The sequence below is a fragment of the Scardinius erythrophthalmus genome (assembly GCF_964197995.2).
Source record: "Scardinius erythrophthalmus genome assembly, chromosome: 16".
In the NCBI taxonomy this organism is placed as follows: Eukaryota; Metazoa; Chordata; class Actinopteri; order Cypriniformes; family Leuciscidae; genus Scardinius; species Scardinius erythrophthalmus.
Genome location: NC_138236.1, coordinates 17,371,199 through 17,391,222, shown reverse-complemented (window position 1 = coordinate 17,391,222; position 20,024 = coordinate 17,371,199). Strand labels below are relative to the sequence as shown.

General features: G+C 36.8%; 4 protein-coding genes across 12 annotated transcripts in view; 2 read left to right on the top strand and 2 right to left on the bottom strand.

Annotated features, from left to right (window-relative positions):
• Positions 1-1,165, top strand: part of zhx2a (zinc fingers and homeoboxes 2a) — a 17,403-nt gene extending 16,238 nt beyond the window's left edge. The window contains exon 4 of the mRNA XM_081388760.1: positions 253-1,165. The gene's annotated coding sequence lies outside the window, so the exon portion shown is untranslated. The remainder of the gene's footprint in view (positions 1-252) is intronic.
• derl1 (derlin 1) lies at positions 487-8,633 on the bottom strand. The gene is made up of 8 exons (XM_081388775.1): positions 8,052-8,633; positions 5,288-5,399; positions 4,426-4,490; positions 4,120-4,146; positions 3,197-3,292; positions 3,049-3,101; positions 2,808-2,918; positions 487-2,629 (listed from the first exon to the last, which is right to left on the bottom strand). Exons 1-8 carry the CDS (start codon positions 8,202-8,204, stop codon positions 2,485-2,487), a joined length of 762 nt encoding a protein of 253 aa, XP_081244901.1. The 5' UTR covers positions 8,205-8,633; the 3' UTR covers positions 487-2,484.
• nsmce2 (NSE2 (MMS21) homolog, SMC5-SMC6 complex SUMO ligase) lies at positions 7,439-11,712 on the top strand. Of its 5 annotated transcripts, XM_081388779.1 has the most exons (8): positions 8,614-8,659; positions 9,157-9,291; positions 9,716-9,821; positions 9,955-10,067; positions 10,150-10,303; positions 10,402-10,496; positions 10,640-10,746; positions 11,168-11,627. In XM_081388779.1, exons 3-8 carry the CDS (start codon positions 9,737-9,739, stop codon positions 11,277-11,279), a joined length of 666 nt encoding a protein of 221 aa, XP_081244905.1. In that variant the 5' UTR covers positions 8,614-8,659; positions 9,157-9,291; positions 9,716-9,736; the 3' UTR covers positions 11,280-11,627. The 5 variants fall into 5 exon arrangements, with proteins under 5 accessions (XP_081244902.1, XP_081244903.1, XP_081244905.1 ...); XM_081388776.1 differs by lacking the exons at positions 8,614-8,659; positions 9,716-9,821 and adding an exon at positions 7,439-7,496; XM_081388777.1 differs by lacking the exon at positions 9,716-9,821 and having other exon boundaries at positions 8,403-8,659; positions 11,168-11,712.
• tomm40 (translocase of outer mitochondrial membrane 40 homolog (yeast)) lies at positions 11,454-20,024 on the bottom strand. 5 transcript variants are annotated; one of them, XM_081388771.1, is made up of 10 exons: positions 19,805-20,024; positions 19,025-19,248; positions 18,871-18,938; positions 17,881-17,973; positions 17,670-17,771; positions 17,292-17,397; positions 14,295-14,417; positions 14,114-14,190; positions 13,912-14,014; positions 11,454-13,077 (listed from the first exon to the last, which is right to left on the bottom strand). In XM_081388771.1, the coding sequence occupies exons 2-10, from the start codon at positions 19,245-19,247 to the stop codon at positions 12,938-12,940; spliced, it is 1,035 nt and encodes a 344-aa protein (XP_081244897.1). In that variant the 5' UTR covers position 19,248; positions 19,805-20,024; the 3' UTR covers positions 11,454-12,937. The 5 variants fall into 5 exon arrangements, with proteins under 5 accessions (XP_081244897.1, XP_081244900.1, XP_081244898.1 ...); XM_081388774.1 differs by lacking the exon at positions 19,805-20,024 and adding an exon at positions 19,390-19,798 and having other exon boundaries at positions 11,604-13,077; XM_081388772.1 differs by lacking the exon at positions 19,805-20,024 and adding an exon at positions 19,434-19,798 and having other exon boundaries at positions 11,604-13,077.

Sequence of the window (20,024 nt, the reverse complement as noted above, 5' to 3'; positions counted from 1 at the left end):
GGTTGATGTTTTGAATGGAGGAGCAAGACAGTTGCTTTCACAGAGTAATAGTTGTTTCTTGTGATAAGGCAGCAGATGTGGCTGTAAGACACCCAGGATGTCGGCAGTCTATAATTTAGCCAGCTTAGCATTGAGCAGAGCCCAAATTTTGTGTTAGTTGGGAAGGGGGCAGTGTCAATTTTCGTTTTTCTTTCAAGCCTCCATCCATAATTTATGTGAGTCAAGTGGCATTTGTTGCTTGTTCTGTTGCAGAAGAAAACAGGCTGCTATGACTTAACTACATGGGCCTGATGATTAAGGAATGACCTTTGTCGTCGTGTATGGAACCAATGATCTCATATCTGGACTCTGAGGTTATCAGAGACAAGATGGAATGGGAGCATCTGTGAAACACTGTCCGGAGAGTGACCATGGAGTGCCAAAGTTTGACTGCTTTGTTGTTATTATGTGTTTGTTTTTTAAAAGGGCCCTTGTAAATATTTTTTTCTGTACTTCAACAGATTTGTAAAAATTTTTGAAGATGAGACTTTTGTTACATTTATAATAGGAGTCCCAAGACATTTCCTTTGACCCTTATAATGGAATGTTCAATCATTTTTGTGAGGACACAAAATCAACCCACCTGCTGGTGAAGCTGTTATAAAACACAATGTGGTCCACGATGGCACTTAACATTTCAAGTGGACACACACATACACACAAGCGGTGCTTCAATAAAAAACATCTCATTCCAGAAAACGAGGTGATATTATGGACTTTTCTTTGAACCATAAACACATTGCCTGCACTCTCATACTGTACCTTATCGCCAAGGGGACAGAGCCACATGGTGGACATAATCAAAATCGAAATCAATACAATACAGTGATGCACAGCATATGTTTATTTGTAGTCATAGGCTAATTTTTGGGCAATATTACAGTAACTGCAAAATTATACTTATCATGTTGGCTTTTCCTGGTATTCAAGGCATAGTTCCATTTTCCACTACTCCGCTGTGAACTGCTTTCAGCTCGCTTAAGTGTATTTCTTTTTTTCCTGCTGCTGCTTTTAGTGTCATGTTCAGACATGTATCAGGAATACTGTACTGCTACCAAGAATCCTGCTTGCTCTTTATAAGAACCAGTCTGCTGTAATTCAATAAAACACAAATGATTGAAAGCCTGTTCTGAGTTTCATTGTTTACACAACGGTAGCATTGCCAAAGTAAAATAAAATAAAAAAACCCCGCTACTATTTCTTCGGGAGCTGCTAATTTTCTTACATTAAGTTTCCATTCAGGGTGCTGCAAATTTTAAATGCAACTTTAAGGCGCCTGTATCCTGAGTGTGTCCCTCAAGACACTGAAATCAATGTACTCAAATACTGAGCACAGCTGCTGTATATTTGTAGCATCAGCAATCAAAAATGCACTCAATGAAATGGCAATAATTGAAGCACTAAAAAATGTAAACTGAACTGACATTTTAGTAAAACTTGTAGATTAGAACAGTAGTAAATTTTATTTGACAAGGATTTTGGCATAATCACCATGTATAATTTTAATGTGACTATCACACCATTATATACCATATGCACACAAAGGTGTCTGGATTTTGTAAAGCACCTTTATCAAAACAATGTGTTGAGGGACATTATAATATTAAACCAACGTGTTAAGTGCATACTAAATCAAATATGATAGTACTGAAAGCCTAGTGTACAAATAATAATAAAACGTAGGTTTCTGTTTGCTAGTCAGACTGCACATGTATCACAGGATAACTTGGTTTGATCATCAGTAATGTGTGATGAATGCATGGATGGCAGTTTTACTTTAAATGGATTGATAAACTACTCAAGGCTGGCATCTATATAAAACAGATGGAAATATGCATCTGAATGTATGTAACAAACAGACTGAAATATGCACAGCACTTTCATCTGCATGTTCAGATTCTGATTGGTAATTCAGTTAATTGACAAATGCAAAGCATAAGCAATGCTTAAGAAACATTACAATAAATTTAACCTAATAAATTTAGACAAATGAGGTGATTTAACAAAAAAAAACATTTGATATAAAATCCATGGCCATTCCTAAACAATCATGCTAACAGACAATCGACACTGAACAGTTCATAGAGAAATGAATCGGCTACATTTGACTGTGAGCAAGTAACATGAAGCCTGCATATGTTGAATGATGTTGTCATAATATGGGAAACACAATCAGAGTCCCCTGAATTTCCTACAATTTCACCAACTCTGCTACAGCACATATTTTTGCAGAGTTTCTGTACACACTGTGAAACTCAATAACAGTGTGATATGACATCGAGAGTAAGAGGACAATGTAACGCTGGGAAAGAGTCCCCGTCACTTTTCCTTTGCGGGTCAGAAGAAAAGCAACACAAATGAACCCCAAAACATATAAAATCCATATTCTGCAGCATTGATGGTAGAAGTTTCTGTATTTATCCATTGACGCAAGAGTCAAAGGCTTTAGTCGTCCCCCAGACGAAAGCCTTGACCCCAGTTATGGCGACCACCACCGGCCCCTCCTGCCTGCTCTTGGGGTAAAGGTCTCCTGCTCGGAGGAACGCCGAATCCAGACACCCCTCCTCGTCGATTTGGGAACATCTGGTATCTGAGGGAAAAAGGAAATGATAGGAAGAATATGACAATAAAGCACCATAAGAGGCTTTTCAACACTTATCACTTTCATTTAGCTATGGATTCATAAATGAAATATTTAATAATCAGACACCAGCATTGCTTGACTCAAAATAGGAAATTGAGGCCAGCTGTGCAGCCAATAAACTCACAGGAACTGCGGGGTGGACAAGAAGGACCTGCCACCCAGGTCCATGGGGTATTTGAACATCAGAAAGAAGTAAAGGTGGCCAACCAAGTTCCCAATCAGCTCATTGACAACACTGAAGGAAAAAAAAAAAGGTTATTGTTACAATAACTATTATGCCACTGTGATGACTCATTGTTATGCAGCATCTACATCAAATGACTGATATTTAATCATGAATCTGTGTGGGGGGAAAAGATTCTTACGAGCCACCGATGATATAGTTGAATCCCAAAATTACCCAAGGGAGATAACAAGCCTGTGTTAGTGTGAAAATTAACAGGTTTTAGTGTGGAGCATTAAAACACACATCAGCATTTCATATAAAACATACTATAGTAATGTATTGAATACCTTGAATCTGGTTCCGAACCAGAAAGATACAACCGTGTCGCGATTTAGCTGAGCCCAGACATACAGAACAGACATGATCAAAGGGATCATCAGGAGCTGCAAGATACAAGCAACCCGATATTCATGAACAAATAAATAGGGAAATTAAAAATTAAAACAACATAATAGAATTTCTCTCACACAACATAGATAAAAGCTGCTTTTAACTGTCATGCAACGGTCCCTTAAATAACTAATACGTTACATTAAAAAGCTTAATTAACTGCGAATTCCAGGAGTGCAGAATAATGGTGATAGATCACGAAAGGTTGTCGTTCGATAAAGTAGCACATTTTTAGAAAGACAAAAACATTTTTAAATGTATTCATTTAATGACCATTTAATCAATATAAGATGTTTGCTTTTTAGGCAATTTAATGATTAAAAGATAATGTAAGGGAGGCAGGGGGCATTTTTAATTTTTTCTTTCATAACTGACAGCTCCAAATCCACAAATCTTGTTTCGCTATAAACATATGGCCATAGTTTAATATAGATCTTAAGACAGGAGACTGGAGTAATGATACTGAAAATTCAGCTTTGCCATCACAGGAATAAATTACATTTTACAATACATGAAATAGAAAACAGAGATTTTAAATTGTAATAATATTACTGTATTTTTTTATCAAATAAGCGCAGCCTTGGTGAACATAGGAAATTTCAAATCTTACCAACCCCAAACTTTTGAATGGTAGTACATACTAATAATATGCTTTAAAAAAAGATATTACACTTTTTTTTATTTTATTTTAACTACTAGTGTGAAAATTCCATGATGTTACAGCAAGTCTACAACCTTTAACTGATATAATAAAACACTTTAAATTTGAAGGTATCAAAACTTTACATGGGTAAAGGGGGGGGGGGGGGGTAATACTAACCTGCATGTCCATCATTAGGCCAGTTATCTGAATTACAAATGTTAAATGGAAATGCACATGCTTCCAAGAAAAGCTTTTGCTTGCTGTGTGGAAGTTAAAAAACACCCTTAGAGAATATTAAATCATTTAATGCAATATACTAAAATCACAACACTTTCACCGACTGAACTCATTTACAGTGATGCGTGTATGCGCTGCACAGATGCAAATCGTTTGACGACATTGAATAATATTTGTGCTGCACTGAATGACCCGTTTATTCTTTTAAAATATAACTGTATAGTGTGTACATGGCAGAAAGGATACAACAATGCAAATCCAGTTGAAAAGAAGCATGAACATGTAGTCTGCAGGTCTTCCATCAAAAGCTCCTGTGAAAGGGAGAAGAGATGATGATTAGTATGGAATCATTTCATTTACTCTCATTAAAAGTGTCCTCACTCCTTTTTCCAGTTTTACACAAACATAATATAACTGAAAACTATATTTAAAATTAACTGAACATGAAGACTGCAGTCATATCAGAAGCCTAATTAAAGCCATTTTACATTACATGGAGCGGGTCACCACAAGGGGGGCGCCATTTTGAAATCCCATGACCAAATAAAAAGTTCTCCCTTTATTTTGGTAATCCCCCAATTATTGGACATGTAATTAATCATGACAGTGATTAGAACATTTTTACAACGGCATCAGTTAAGTGAAAACTTTTGTGAGATGTTGCATGCCGTTATAAAGATAACTATATCAGCATCCACATCAATTGATTATAACATTATAATAATATATAGCTATCGACCTTGGTGTGAATGGGACTTAAAAGGTGATAACTATAATTAGAATTTTAACTAGTTTTAATAATTGTACTAATTCTATGAGAACATAAAGTCCACACCACAGCTATTACACTAACGACACAGAAAAACTATTTTTGTAATCACTACGAGAACAATTTTTCCAGCATTTACAAAACATTTACTGACAATCAGAATCCATCCAACTTTAAAAAGCTTGAGCATTTAAAGCTGCAGACGACATAACTGCAGTTAAGATGACGGCTGAATCGACCAGCGCAACTTTAACAAAAAATACTACGTGCACTTTTTAGTCCAGTCAGACGCTATTCTTATTCAAATAGGTTTAATATATTTAGGGACAAAGAAGCTACCTGTTTCAAGCCTCGAGGAGTACTGGTAGAGAAAATACAAATTAACCAAGTAGAGAAAACCGGTCCCTGGGCCAACTGGGAAATACAACGTTGCAGATAATGGTCTCCATATCTGTTGAGAGAGCACAGAAAAATGATTAGTGACATGGCCGGATGATACAGATGTATCAAGGTAGTCATCAGACGTAATAAACACAGACGTAAGACACGTAAACTGCAGTAGAGGTATAGAAAACCAACAGGCACTGAGTATACTCAGCAGTCACAATTTGTAAGCACTGCCTATTTTATGATAAAAGTGGCATCCATGCTTGCACTGCAGATTTGATTCTCTATCCATGTGCCTGAGCATGATTGCAGCTATTACACCAGACATCACGCTCTGAGAGGAACACACACTCATCTGGTCTGTTATCAAGAACTATTCTGTAATTCCCAGTCTAGGAAAACTGGGTTAGTATAGTAAACAACAAACACACAACCCTGCACAATTTTTTTTTTTTAAACTCTCTGGTGTTTAATTTCCTCTCAACATGCACATGCACACTTTATCCCTCTCTATAGTCTCCGGCTGTCACGTCCTCCTCCCTTTCCCCGTATTCCTCCCTCCCTCACTCCTAGCACTTTCTCTCCTCCCTCCGGCACACACAGAAACTCTGAGCTAGCAGGGTTTTTGGGTCTGGGGCACTGTGAATCCGCTGAGCAGCAATGCTTTGATGTTGGCTCTGCGGTAGCCAGGCAGTCCAGCGGCCCCATCGCGCACTGCAGCATAAATCACGCCAGCTCGCTTGTGTGGAGAGGTGACCTCTGTGCACTGCAGCGCAGAGAAAGTGGGTTAAAAAGCACAGCAGGATTGGTATGCTGCGAGAGGACGGGAAGAGGTTTATTTGGCCTAAATGGTTCCTTCACAAGACAAATGTGCCAATGTGAGCACTGGTTCACTTTGACAGAAAGATTTGTGTTGCCCTTAGCTTGGCAATATACACTCTTCAAAACTTATCTGTACTATCCTGTGTTATTCCTCACTCTATCGTGCCTATATCTGCACAGAAACACCATAAGAATAGGACCTCAATGTCTACGTACCTAAATTCCAACTAAAATTGCAGCTACAAAAATTAAACAGAGGTTAATTAGCCATTAGCAGAGGTGCCTGGATTTCAGGTGCGTAAAAAGGTGTCATAGGAAACATATTTAAAGCAATATTTGTGCCATTTACAAGCTACATTAGCCAATTCAGCTATGGATTCATACATTAAATATTTAATAGGAATATAATATAGGAATAGAAACTGTATAGTACTATATATAGGAATAGTATCCCCCCCACCCCAAATACGATCATCCTCATTTTATGGACCCCCACCCTAAAATTCATAAGGCAGCTATAATTTATGCATAAAGATCTAATTTATACGGTGAAAAATTAAGATTATAATTATGTGTAAAATATTATTTAGAAAATATTTAGGATTAAAAAAAAAAGATATATATATATATATATATATATATATATATCTTTTTTTTTACTACTCACTATAGTACTGCACTGTTAAATGTAGTATTTGATTGTACATTTTAATTAAATGTCTTTCATGAAATTATTTATTTTAATTAAGATTTGATTTATTCCACTGTTTTAATTAAATATGTCTTTCATGAAATTATTTATTTTAATTAAGATTTTATTTATTCCACTGTTTTACTCTAAACTTTTCCATAGACCCCATTCTTACCCCCATCACATTGTTTTACTCTTTTAGCCCACAAACAAATAGCTTTCCGCCACCTGGTGGAAATAACTGGCACCGAAAACAATAAATATTATATTTCTAATGATTAATAAGCGACCATGATTAATTACATATTTGTACATATTTAAAAGCTTAATATTTTACAGTTTAGACATACTGTTAGAATTAGTCATTAGAAAAGCCGACCTCCACAATGTGGAAAATAGATACACTATTATTTATATTATTTTCAAAGTCGAAAAACTCAAATATTTTCTAATCAGACATAGTAAACAATGTTTGTTTTTTTTTGTTTTTTTTTGGCATCACAGTAAGAAGAAGGGCTTTTCAAAGAAAAAGAGAATAATTTAGCCGTGTTAATGTCCCGGAAGTAGTCTCCAGACGCGTACTCAGCTGTCATTGGTTGAGCACAGATCAGGCTGGGACGCGTTCAATGTTACGGTTTTTGCTTTTCTGTAAGTGCGCAACTTTTAAATCAAACTGCGTTTTCTGCCTTTCAACCTTAAAATACAGCGCCAGTATAACAATTTTAATGTTGACTTGACAGATAGCTGGAGGGAGAGATTAAATATGTTAGAATATTGTCGATGCACATATTGCCCATGTGTTACGGTTTTGCCATCTTTTACGATTCTTATTCTGCATTATCGTTAAACATCGCATGAACTATTCGTTTCGACAACTTTTAATGTCTAACATGCAAGCTACCTAATGTACAACTAAATATTATAACACAAAAACATGCAATTCAGGCAATCATGAGTAGTGTGTACGCAACCAGACTTTTTAGACAGCATTATATGCTTATCAAAAAACCGTCAATCATAATCATCATCATCAACCGTCTATCTCATCAACAACAACCGTTTAAGTTAATGTTACTACAGCACTGTAGCCCATGTGTGTGGGCATCTGTGTAACGTTACTTCTGATGAGGCCTACAAGGCCTTGTCATCGCTGATATTGTCTAAAGTTTCTGTAAGTTATTGTTTAGTTTAATCTAAACTTACCTGGAATTTATGAAAGAATGCCTCCGGCCATAACACAAGATACATAGGACCGATTAATCCCAGCTTTCCTATTAGCGGCACAGCAATTGAGCCAGCAAACCAGTAACGGGTGATGAAAGGGATGTTTTTAAACCAGTCCCCGATATCTGACATCTTGCCATATGATTGAAGACCCTGTAGATTCTCTGTCTGTTATCCGCCGATGCAGGTTTGGAAAACGAGCAGGTGCAACAAACGAAACGCAGAAATGCTGTTTCAGTCTCCTATTTTGGTTACCCTGGTGTACGCAACTCCTTCCCCGTTTAGTTTACATGACGTGGCCGCGCACAGGCGCGTCCTTGTTGCGAATTTCCGTTCAATTTGACTGTCAAATTAACAGTCACGCAAAGAAATATGGACTTTATACGAAGTCGAAAAAATGCTGATATTTTAAAATTTAGAGTTTTGTCAGCTTTATAGTTTTTTTTGTTACAAACTCTGTCAAAATTATGTGCAACGTAGTGGTTATTTAAGAATACGTTATGATTGTAAAATCGTTAAAAGTCTTTTATGTTGACGTGTCATTCAAAGCGTTTCGAAACCGGAAACGACTAGTGGCGGTACTTTTGGTAAAGCGAAGGGTTTTTTTTAATTATGTTTGTATAAATATCGCAGATAAGTCATTTTAATGTGTAAAAATGCTATTACCACTTAGGTCAATAAGTTGCTAATAAGTTTTGTCAAAGAGTTGACTAAAGAATACAAATAATGCCATTATTTAACTCATCATGTTGTGCTAAACCTGTATGACTTTTTTTTCCTTTTTCATCAAAAATGTTCGGCAGAATGTTTGGGACTCCCAGCCTCAATCACTTACATTTTTCCATGTAAAAAAAATAAGAATGGTGATGACTAAAAAGCTGTCATTCTGTCGGTCATCGCTTTTATGTTCGCGGTAAAAAACCGCGAAAGTCATACAGGTTCAAAGAACTGGAGAAATTACATTTTTTGGTGCACTATCGATTTTTAATGTTCATTCCAGTGCGCTTTTGTCAAAGTAGGTGAAAGTGAATGATAAAGCTGCACGTGTGTTTGTGGGTTGAATTTGTGTTTGTTTCTTTTCCAGCAGTCCCATGCCTTCTAGAGATGTCTCTGAGCTCAGTACAGTCCACCGTATCCACTCTGAAGTCATGTCAAACAGATATTGGAGCTTGTATGGACATGATATCAGACGTTGCGCTGGGAATAGTCGAAGCACAAGGTGAGCAGCCAATCTACGATTAAACCGTATTTTTACATCAACACTCAACAGCTAGCTATTATATATATATATATGTCATTTTGTTCGGCATGGATACATACAATTGATCAAAATTGCAGTAAAGACATTTATAATGTTAAAAACCGTTTTGCTGCTTAATATTTTTGTGAAAACCATGATAAAAAGAATTTGCATTCTTTGATAAATACAAAGTTCAAAAGAATAGTATCTATGTGAATAATAATGGTTCTTGAGCACAAAATCAGCATATTACTGTGATTTCTGAAAGATCATGTGACACTGAAGACTTGAGTAATGATGCTGAAAATCTGAAAAGCTTTGCTTTCACAGGAATTAATTAAAAAATGTAAAGTATATTCAAATAGAATATTTTTATTTATTTATATATTTCACAGTATTGCAGTTTTTACTGTGTTTTTAGTCAATGAATGCAGCCTTGGTGAACATAAGAGGCTTCTTTCAGAAACTCTTTCAGAAAATCCCTGATTTTGATAATATCCACAAGTTGCGTAAGCCTAATTAATCTCTTTTTGCCTATTATATATGTCTTAATATGATGCATATATTTATCTTTGTCCCAAATATTATCATTTGTTTTTCAGACATACTTTTCAAAATGTACCTTTTTTTATTGAATTTCAGGTATGGATAACAGTTCAGCTCTAAAGAAACTGGAGGACATGATTCTGGAGTGTTCCAGACTGGACAGAGAAATCAATTGTTTTGTGGAGTCTGTTGATGAGATGACTGCCCAGGTTTGTCTTTCTGACTAATTCCACAAAGTCTTTGTCAAGTCACCCACTGAGCCACCCTTGCTTTCACTCATACGTTCTGCAGGTCAGACAAGAACCTCCGGAGGCCATGGTTCATCTGAGAGACTCTGTAAAGGGCCGTTTCACCGAGTTAATGTCTGGGGTTTCAGACGCAGACCTGCAAAGGCACAGCAAGGTGGTTGCCTTCAAAGACAGTGTCAGGAAATATGCCATTCAAGGTGGGACACAACACTTCTTGCAGCACAGCATTCACAAAAAAACATGTCATAAGTGATGCCATTCCTCAATGTATATTTGTACATATATGTATATGCAGCAGGTCAAACTGCAGATGAGAACGAAGGGGAGGAACTGGATGAGGACATTGCTGTTACACAGAGCCAGACAAACTTCATCTGCCCTCTCACCCAGGTAAACATACACTTGAGCAAGTGCACAAGATGTTATGGCTCTTGAGTTAAAAGTTCACATTTGTGGAGGTGTTTGTGTATTATTTGTATTGCATGAATAATAAACTTACAGAAATGTTATTTTACCTTATCTTGTTCTGACAGGTTGAGATGGTCAATCCAGTGAGAAACAAGATATGCAATCATTACTATGACCAAGGGGCTGTACTTGAAATGATTAAGGCCAAGCACAAAAATAAGAAGACATTTCGGTATGTAGCCACTGCTCAGTTCTGTCTTTACCTTGTCCCAAATAAGTATACAGTTAATTCATTTCCATATCCTGTCAACAGCCAGTGTCAATGTAAACTTTAATTGAAAAAAATTACACTTAATACACTGGCACTATCATTCAAAATGTTGGGGTTGGTAAGATTTTTGAATATTTCTGAAAAAAATAATAATTATTTTTTAATGAATTTATTCTTCAGAAATCATTCTAATATGCTGATTTGCTGCTCAAGAAACATGTTGAGCTGCTCAATAGTTTTGTGGAAAATGTCTTGGATTTTTTTTTAAATTGAAAACAGCATTATTTTATATAGCCTATAAATTTGTGTAAAACGTAAAGTCTTTACTCACACTTTTGAGCAATTTAATGTATCCTTGCTAAATGAAAATCATTTTTCACAGCTGTCCAAAGGTTGGCTGTGATAACACAGATGTTCAGCAGTCGGACCTCGAGTTGGACTTGGTTATGAAGAGAATGATCCAGAACCACAAGAGACAGAGCAAAAAAACTTAATCGGACTAAATCAGTCCCGCAGATGTTCCTAGTTGTTCTGTTTAAAATGGTTTGCCTGAAAATTGAAATCTAGAACTGGAGGCTTTTTTTTGTAAAATATGGTTCGTGTTATAGTTAATATATAACACATTTGAAGTTCATGTTTGTAATACAAATATAAATGCACTATGCTTACTGCTGACTTTTTTTAATAAACAATAAATATTTGTTCCTTCTCATATTGCCTCACTGTCAAACGACAGATTACCTATACAGTTTATCCTGCAATCCTTAGTCAATGAGAGTAGGACTCTTTTCATCTGTCAATGAAAATAAAACCTGCTTCCTTTCAAAACCCAATTCACAACCAGATGTTTATTCAACAATTGCACTGTAAAATAATCCATTCGAATCAGGACAAAAGCCTGTTTTATATTACTCCACCAATGTCACAAAGACATGAAATCAGCATGAGACATGAAAAACCACTGGGCATTAAAACCAGCTTAAATTTTACAGGTTTATTATAGTATCTTCTCCAACTCTTTGACTGCCCCAAAAACCTTAAACTGTGTACAACTAACTAAAATACAAACTTTGGAAATTTGTCTATGAGGAAAATTCAGAGACACACTGAGACATAAAAAGGACATTCTGATTGGTTACGCCTGGTCAATATGAAACCAGCATCCGAATTTGCCCCAAAGACCCTAACAGACATATACAGGAAAAGGATCTCATGGTCAAAAGTCTTAGATGGTTCTGTGTGACTAATTATTTCATGAGACTAAGGCCCGGTTTCACAGACAGGATTTTGATTAAGCCAGGAGTAATCCATAGTTAAATTCGGACATTTAAGTAGCTTTTATAAATGTACCTTAGGAAAAAATATTACTTATGTGCATCTCAAGACAAAACAATGGCACTGACATTTTAAGATACGTCAGTGCAAGTTGCTTTCAGTTATAACAGCTCAAACATGCATTTTAGGCTTAAGCCTTGTCTGTGAAACCAGGCAAAAGGGACACAGGCATCGACTTAACCCATCACTTAAGTCTTAAACCAAGAGCTTCCCATGCATTGAATTTTCATAATTTTGACATCACAAACAGCATTTCATGGAGTATATTACTGAACATTAAATCATTTTAATTCGTACATGAAAAATGAGCACTCAAACCGTATGACATTTATATAGACCAAAACAAACGGTTTATGTTTATAGATCAACAAATGTGTCTTTTGCCCTTAAGAAAACAGTCTTGTGTAAAAGCCAAAAGAATAATAGTCTCAAAAAAGGCAAAAAAACGCAAAGGCATTTCCACATTAACTGACTGTATTTGAATGAAGTATATTTTGAATACGGATACGTACTTTCTTCCAAAACACCTTTAATGTTACATGCATTGGACATTGTTCTTCCACATGATGTGCATTTAAAAACAAACCTTATGTGACTGTCTGTTTATCAGATAACTGAACATTTATATTGATGAGAGCTCTGTTGGACAGCCCTGCGAGCTCTTTGTCCTGGTCCATCCTTGTGAAGGTTCAACGCACTAATACTGGGAGTCTCTGAGTCCGTTTCAGTGTTGGTCCATGTCCCCATGTCTCTTTGCACCAGTCCAAGCGTGGTGGAGGGTTGTATCTGTTGTGATTCTGAAATCGCCACGGTGGTTCTATCCAATGGTGATACCAAAGCCACACTGAAACTTGTTCTTGCGGTGGTTAAGGAAGGCGCCTAGAGCTAATGATAGAGGAAGGGGAAGCAGCTTCTTTTCCAGTGTCGCTCCCACCACCCAATTGCTATCTAAAGAACCTGAAGAACAAGGTTGAAGAGGATAGGCAAGTTTAACAGTAGAACAAAACTGGAATATTCATGGAATAAGTAGGGCTGCATGAGATATTATATATATAAAAATACACACACATATACACATATGAGCAATATCACACAAGAAGCCTTGCAATATTGCTTTATATCAGCACAGCTGTGATTCGGCCGTAGACAATCACTGCCATGCTGCCAAGCTGACAGTTTAACAGCCAAGCCCAAGCCTGTTACGAATTCTAAAACTTTAAAACTAGCAACGAAGCAACACTGAGTTGCTTTATTGAAGCTTATTGTATTTTGTATAGTAGAGTATTATGAGAGACTTAGTGAGTTTTTACTGCTTCGCTTTACCTGCTTTTATTCATAATCCCAAAATCAGTTTGAATGTCCGCTGAGGAAAGCAATATCTTTGTCCTTTGAACAGTAAAGGGGATTTCCCATGACAGCACTAAGCAATGCATTTGTAAGTTTTATAAGGTGTTGTTTAAAGTAAAAACAACATCCTTGTTTACAACCTTTTCAATACAAAAGTCTTTGCTGCAATCTAATGGCACACAAAATCAGAAAAAAACTCTAAAAACTACCTTCCGTCACACAACAATATTAGGATTTGTAAAATTATGGTGGGTTTGCTTGTCCGCCATGACACTTGCTATGAGAAATGCTGCGAGAAATGCTGCAAGTGGAGTGAACCAAACGGTGAAACGGTTTCCATGTGATACTGTTAAAATATCGCATGGCCAGAAATGGCTCTCAGCCAATTATATTTGAGAACCAGAACTCAACTTTTGAAACCGTTCAAGAAAAGCCTTCTAATACCTTTAAACAGCAGATTTGCTTTGGGTACATCCAACTGATAACCAAACGACATGCTTGTGTCCTGCATCCGTGTGCTAGCCTCAAATTCCACCCCAACCTGGAGCTGTGGGAGGTTTTCAGATTCAGAAAAGTGAGTTTAACAGACAACGGGTCTTATCTTGAGTAACAGATCTGTCATTTAATTCAACTATATATGAAGTACCTGGTCATTGGCTTTGTGGTAGTATGACGCATGTGCACCAGCTCCTCCAACAGTCAACGTGGCGACATAGTTACTACCTGAGGATGAAAAGGTAGCAGGTCCAATTAGTACATTTAATCAAATTATGATTTTTGCCAGACCCTGAATAAAATGTGATAAAGAATGATCTGGAAATGATTACCTGTGTACCTGCCCACTAATGATGTGACAGTGCCCTCCTCTCCTGGTCTCTTGTGATAGACCAGCTCGCCCCCCAATACCAAAGCAGGAGACAAGGACTGGAGGTAGTGCGCAACGATGATACCTATCAGACGAAACATGAATGTGAACATGAGCTCCTACTAGGGCTGGGCGTTATGATTACATATATATTGTTACCACAGTATAAAAAGTCTATCCTTAAAGATTTTGCTATGTTGTGCATATCGTGGTATGTAAATATACAGTGAGGAAAATAAGTATTTGAACACCCTGCTATTTTGCAAGTTCTCCCACTTGGAAATCATGGAGGGGTCTGAAATTGTCATCGTAGGTGCATGTCCACTGTGAGAGACAAAAAAAATCCAGAAATCACAATATATGATTTTTTAACTATTTATTTGTATGATACAGCTGCAAATAAGTCTTGGAACACCTGTCTATCAGCTAGAATTCTGACCCTCAAAGACCTGTTAGTCTGCCTTTAAAATGTCCACCTCCACTCCATTTATTATCCTAAATTAGATGCACCTGTTTGAGGTCGTTAGCTGCATAAAGACACCTGTCCACCCCATACAATCAGTAAGAATCCAACTACTAACATGGCCAAGACCAAAGAGCTGTCCAAAGACACTAGAGACAAAATTGTACACCTCCACAAGGCTGGAAAGGGCTACGGGGAAATTGCCAAGCAGCTTGGTAAAAAAAGGTCCACTGTTGGAGCAATCATTAGAAAATGGAAGAAGCTAAACATGACTGTCAATCTCCCTCGGACTGGGGCTCCATGCAAGATCTCACCTCGTGGGGTCTCAATGATCCTAAGAAAGGTGAGAAATCAGCCCAAAACTACACGGGAGGAGCTGGTCAATGACCTGAAAAGAGCTGGGACCACCGTTTCCAAGGTTATTGTTGGTAATACACTAAGACGTCATGGTTTGAAATCATGCATGGCACGGAAGGTTCCCCTGCTTAAACCAGCACATGTCATGGCCCGTCTTAAGTTTGCCAATGACCATTTGGATGATCCAGAGGAGTCATGGGAGAAAGTCATGTGGTCAGATGAGACCAAAATAGAACTTTTTGGTCATAATTCCACTAAACGTGTTTGGAGGAAGAAGAATGATGAGTACCATCCCAAGAACACCATCCCTACTGTGAAGCATGGGGGTGGTAGCATCATGCTTTGGGGGTGTTTTTCTGCACATGGGACAGGGCGACTGCACTGTATTAAGGAGAGGATGACCGGGGCCATGTATTGCGAGATTTTGGGAAACAACCTCCTTCCCTCAGTTAGAGCATTGAAGATGGGTCGAGGCTGGGTCTTCCAACATGACAATGACCCGAAGCACACAGCCAGGATAACCAAGGAGTGGCTCTGTAAGAAGCATATCAAGGTTCTGGCGTGGCCTAGCCAGTCTCCAGAGCTAAACCCAATAGAGAATCTTTGGAGGGAGCTCAAACTCCGTGTTTCTCAGCGACAGCCCAGAAACCTGACTGATCTAGAGAAGATCTGTGTGGAGGAGTGGGCCAAAATCCCTCCTGCAGTGTGTGCAAACCTGGTGAAAAACTACAGGAAACGTTCGACCTCTGTAATTGCAAACAAAGACTACTGTACCAAATATTAACATTGATTTTCTCAGGTGTTCAAATACTTATTTGCAGCTGTATCATACAAATAAATAGTTAAAAAAATCATACATTGTGATTTCTGGATTTTTTTTTTTTGATTATGTCTCTCACAGTGTACATGCACCTACGATGACAATTTCAGACCCCTCCATGATTTCTAAGTGGGAGAACTTGCAAAATAGCAGGGTGTTCAAATACTTATTTTCCTCACTGTACATCACTATCAACACTTTAGAATGATGAAATGTATGAATAAGAAAATAAAGAATGGGACGCACAAGTGCGTGCACGGAAAGCACCCCTCTCAGCAGTTTTATTGTGCTTGAATGGTCGAATACACACGCAATTATATCAAATTGCTCACCGTGTGGAGTATTCATGTAAACACTACCAGTTTTGTTTCAAGTGAAAGTAAAGGGATCGTCATTAAAGGGATAGTTCACCCAAAAATTTAAATTTTGTAGTTATTTACTCACCCTCAAGTTGTTCCAAACCTGTTTGAGTTTCTTTCTTCTGTTTCTTTCTTCTGTTTCTTACAAATTTTTTTTTTTTTTTTAGAATGTTGGTAAACCCACAGTTGACAGTAGCCATTGACTTCCATTGTATTGTATTTTTTTCCTACTATGGAAATCAATGGCTACCGTCAACTGTTTGGTTCCCAACATTCTTCAAAATATCTTATTTTGTATTCAGCAGAAGAAAGAAACTCATAAAGGTCTGGAACAACATGAGGGTGAGTAAGTGAGGACAATTTGAATTTTTGTGTGAACTATCCCTTTAATGTGAAGCAAACAAAAGAGAAAATATCTTACTGTTCTTAACTGAATAGTTTTGTTTTTATCTTTAATAAGAATACATTTATATTTATTTCATACAGTGAAGACTATGCAATATCTTATTTTTATATTAGATTATTAAATTGATTAATTAATAATGAATTAGTTAAATTATTTTATTTATTTAAACTACATGTTAAATAAACCTATTACCATAACAGGAATAAATTTTAAAATTGTAATATTTCATAATATTTCTTTCTTTTTTTTTTTATCAAATAAACGCAGTGTCAGTGAGCATAAGAGAAAAAATGTAAAAAATTATATATAAGATATATATAAGATATATATAAGATATATATATATATATATATATATATATATATATATATATATATATATATATATATATATATATATATATATATATATATATATATATATATATATATATATATATATCTTTCAGACCCAAAATTTTCAGCGGTAGTGTGTATTACGATAATAGCGTATATAGCATATAGTAATTTTTGGAGCTTGACAGTCATGGTCAATAGAAAATGCAAGTTTGTTACCAGATCCAACAAGAACATCTGGATTGCCAAGGGTAACAGCAGCTGTGAAGTCATCACCACGGTATTCTGCATCACATTGCCAGTTTACAAACTTGTGTTGCTGTGTCTGTAACCCATCATTTAATCAGGCAATTAATAACAGAACACTATGCAGCACTGATTTTCTGAACAAGTTTAAAAAAATAAAAAATAGAATTTAAAATTCATTATGCCATCTAAATTCTTAAAGCTCAAGAAAGAATATAATTCTTCTCACAAAATTATAGGATTTTTTTTTTCACACTGTAAGTCTTAATCAGATCTACTGGACCATAATTTGTTCTATTTCCTTAAAATTCTGATTGCAACCAGCGAACATGACTGCAAAGCTGTACATACCTGAATGGCCAATTTAGAGCGAACATTGTTGGTCAGCTGATGGATGATCTGTGCGTTTAGACTGCCTGTGTTGTCCATGTCACCTACCATAACTGGAAAAGACTGAGGGGGTCAGACAAAAAAAAAAAAGTGTGAACATCATTCAACTACTCTTTTCATTCTGAAACAATAATCAAATTTCTGTCAGCTCAAATGCAACTAAGACGCTCACCTCAGCAGGTCCTGTTTGTTTGCTGCCCACATATGTGGCTCCAAATCTGTAACCCGAGTCCCCCAAGGTGCTTAGAGTAATTGTGTGACTAACCTGAGGAAGCAAATTAAGATGTTATACACTATCAGTCAAAAGTATGGAATGATTTTTAGAAACAAAATCTCTTATGCTCTCAAAGGGTACATTTATTTGATCAAAAATACAGTAAAAACAGTAATATTATGAAATATTAAAATTTAAAAGAGGTTTTCTATTTTTATAAAATGTATTTTTTAATAAATTATTTTATGAATTTTCAGCATCATTACTCCACTCTTCAGTGTCACATGATTCTTCAGAAATTGGTGCTCATTTATTAATGAATCTTATTATTATTACTTAACGTTGAAAAAAAAATATTATGCTTTACATCTTTGTGGAAACAACGATAAATGTTTTCAGCATTCTTTGATGAATAGAAAGTTTAATGAACGGCATTTATTTAAAACATAAATATTTTGAAGCATTCCAAATGTATTTTCACTTTGATCAATTTAATTTATCTTTGCTGATTAAAATGATTAATTTCTCTTTGTTTCCATTGATCTTACCCCACACGTTTGAATGGTAGGCATCACAATTTCCTCAAAAACATTAAGCAAAAAGGATCATGACAGTGAAGACTGTAGAAATGGCTGCTGAAAATTCAGCTTTGCAATCACCAAAATAAATTCCATTTAAAAAAAAAAAAGTGTATATATATAGTATAGAAAATGGTTCATTTAAATTGTTTGAATATTTCAAAACATTACTGTTCTCACTGTATTTTTGACCAAATTAAAACAGCCTTGGTGAGCATAAGATAGTTTTTTCAAAAACTTTTAACAATTCTTAATTATTCCAAACTTTTGGCTATGTATATATGTTGTTGTCCTTTGATATTTCAATTCTAAGAAGAACAAATAAATTATTCAAGAGCTTGCAAATCCCATTCACACTGTGGTGATTGACCTGGAAGTGATTGCTCAAGCCCTTGTTGACAACCAGGCGTACCCCCTCCATCTGCACAGGGAACAGCTCTGAGAAGCAGACGAAAAGACTAAGTAAACACAACATAGATTGTGGGACCACAGGAGCAATGCAAGCAAATGAGCCTTAGACAAACCTTTGCATTTGCGATGACATTCTTCAAATGTGCCGGGGTTGGGGCGAGAGGCCTCTGCATCTGTCCCGGGCTGCCCTAGTGTGCCTGAGGAGGGTGGGACTGCAGACACTGGGGGCATAGTGAAACCTGGTGGTACCGTCACTAGACCTGCGCCCCCTGGGGCACTGCCACCCCCTGAGGCTGGAGGAGGGTTAGGGGAGCTGGCAGCCAACACACTGCCCATGCTGAAGGACAAGTCAACAGTATGATAACATTGAAATAACATTAAATGGTATAACACTCTCATTAACTTCAGGATGATCTACTTCCACTGACAACAATCATAGGGCAAAAGGTCAAGTTTCTACAATCGAAAGAATACCGACAATAAACAACATAGTTCTGCTTCTAACAACTGCCAGCTGAAAACCTTGATCTCTCCAGGTTTAGACAACCAGCGAGTAGCGTTAGTCGGCTGCGACTCACTAAATATGAACACCAATTCTGTGTGCACAGCAACGACTAGAATATGGCTCACTAGAGAAAAGTAACGTTAGTGCACTAGCATGTGGAGCTTCATTCACGCCTCATTGGCTAAATAGCAGGTAAGCTAAGGTTAATGCTAGCTAACTAGCTAACGAGTGAAAAAGAAAGACTGGCACATTTCTAAATGAGACGCGCGAAAGAAGCTGTATTATATGCTAGCTGGACAGCCGTTTCTATCAACACATGACGGACTAATTATAGCAAGTGTATGACTATAATTTATGTAACTATTTGCAGGCCTCGTGCTATACTCACGTTTAGCAATGCAGTCCAGTTATACGGCTGAGAAGCACCGGTAGGATGACAAACTACGTAACCGACGTCTTGGCCCGCCCATTCCGGCTATATTGATAGATCATTGGATAAAAGACATCACAACTGTCGGATGATTGGCTACTGAATATGGCGTCCTTGTGACGTAATCGGGGAAGGAACTACGACGGTTTGTGGCGTGTATTCTACACTCTTCTGAAGT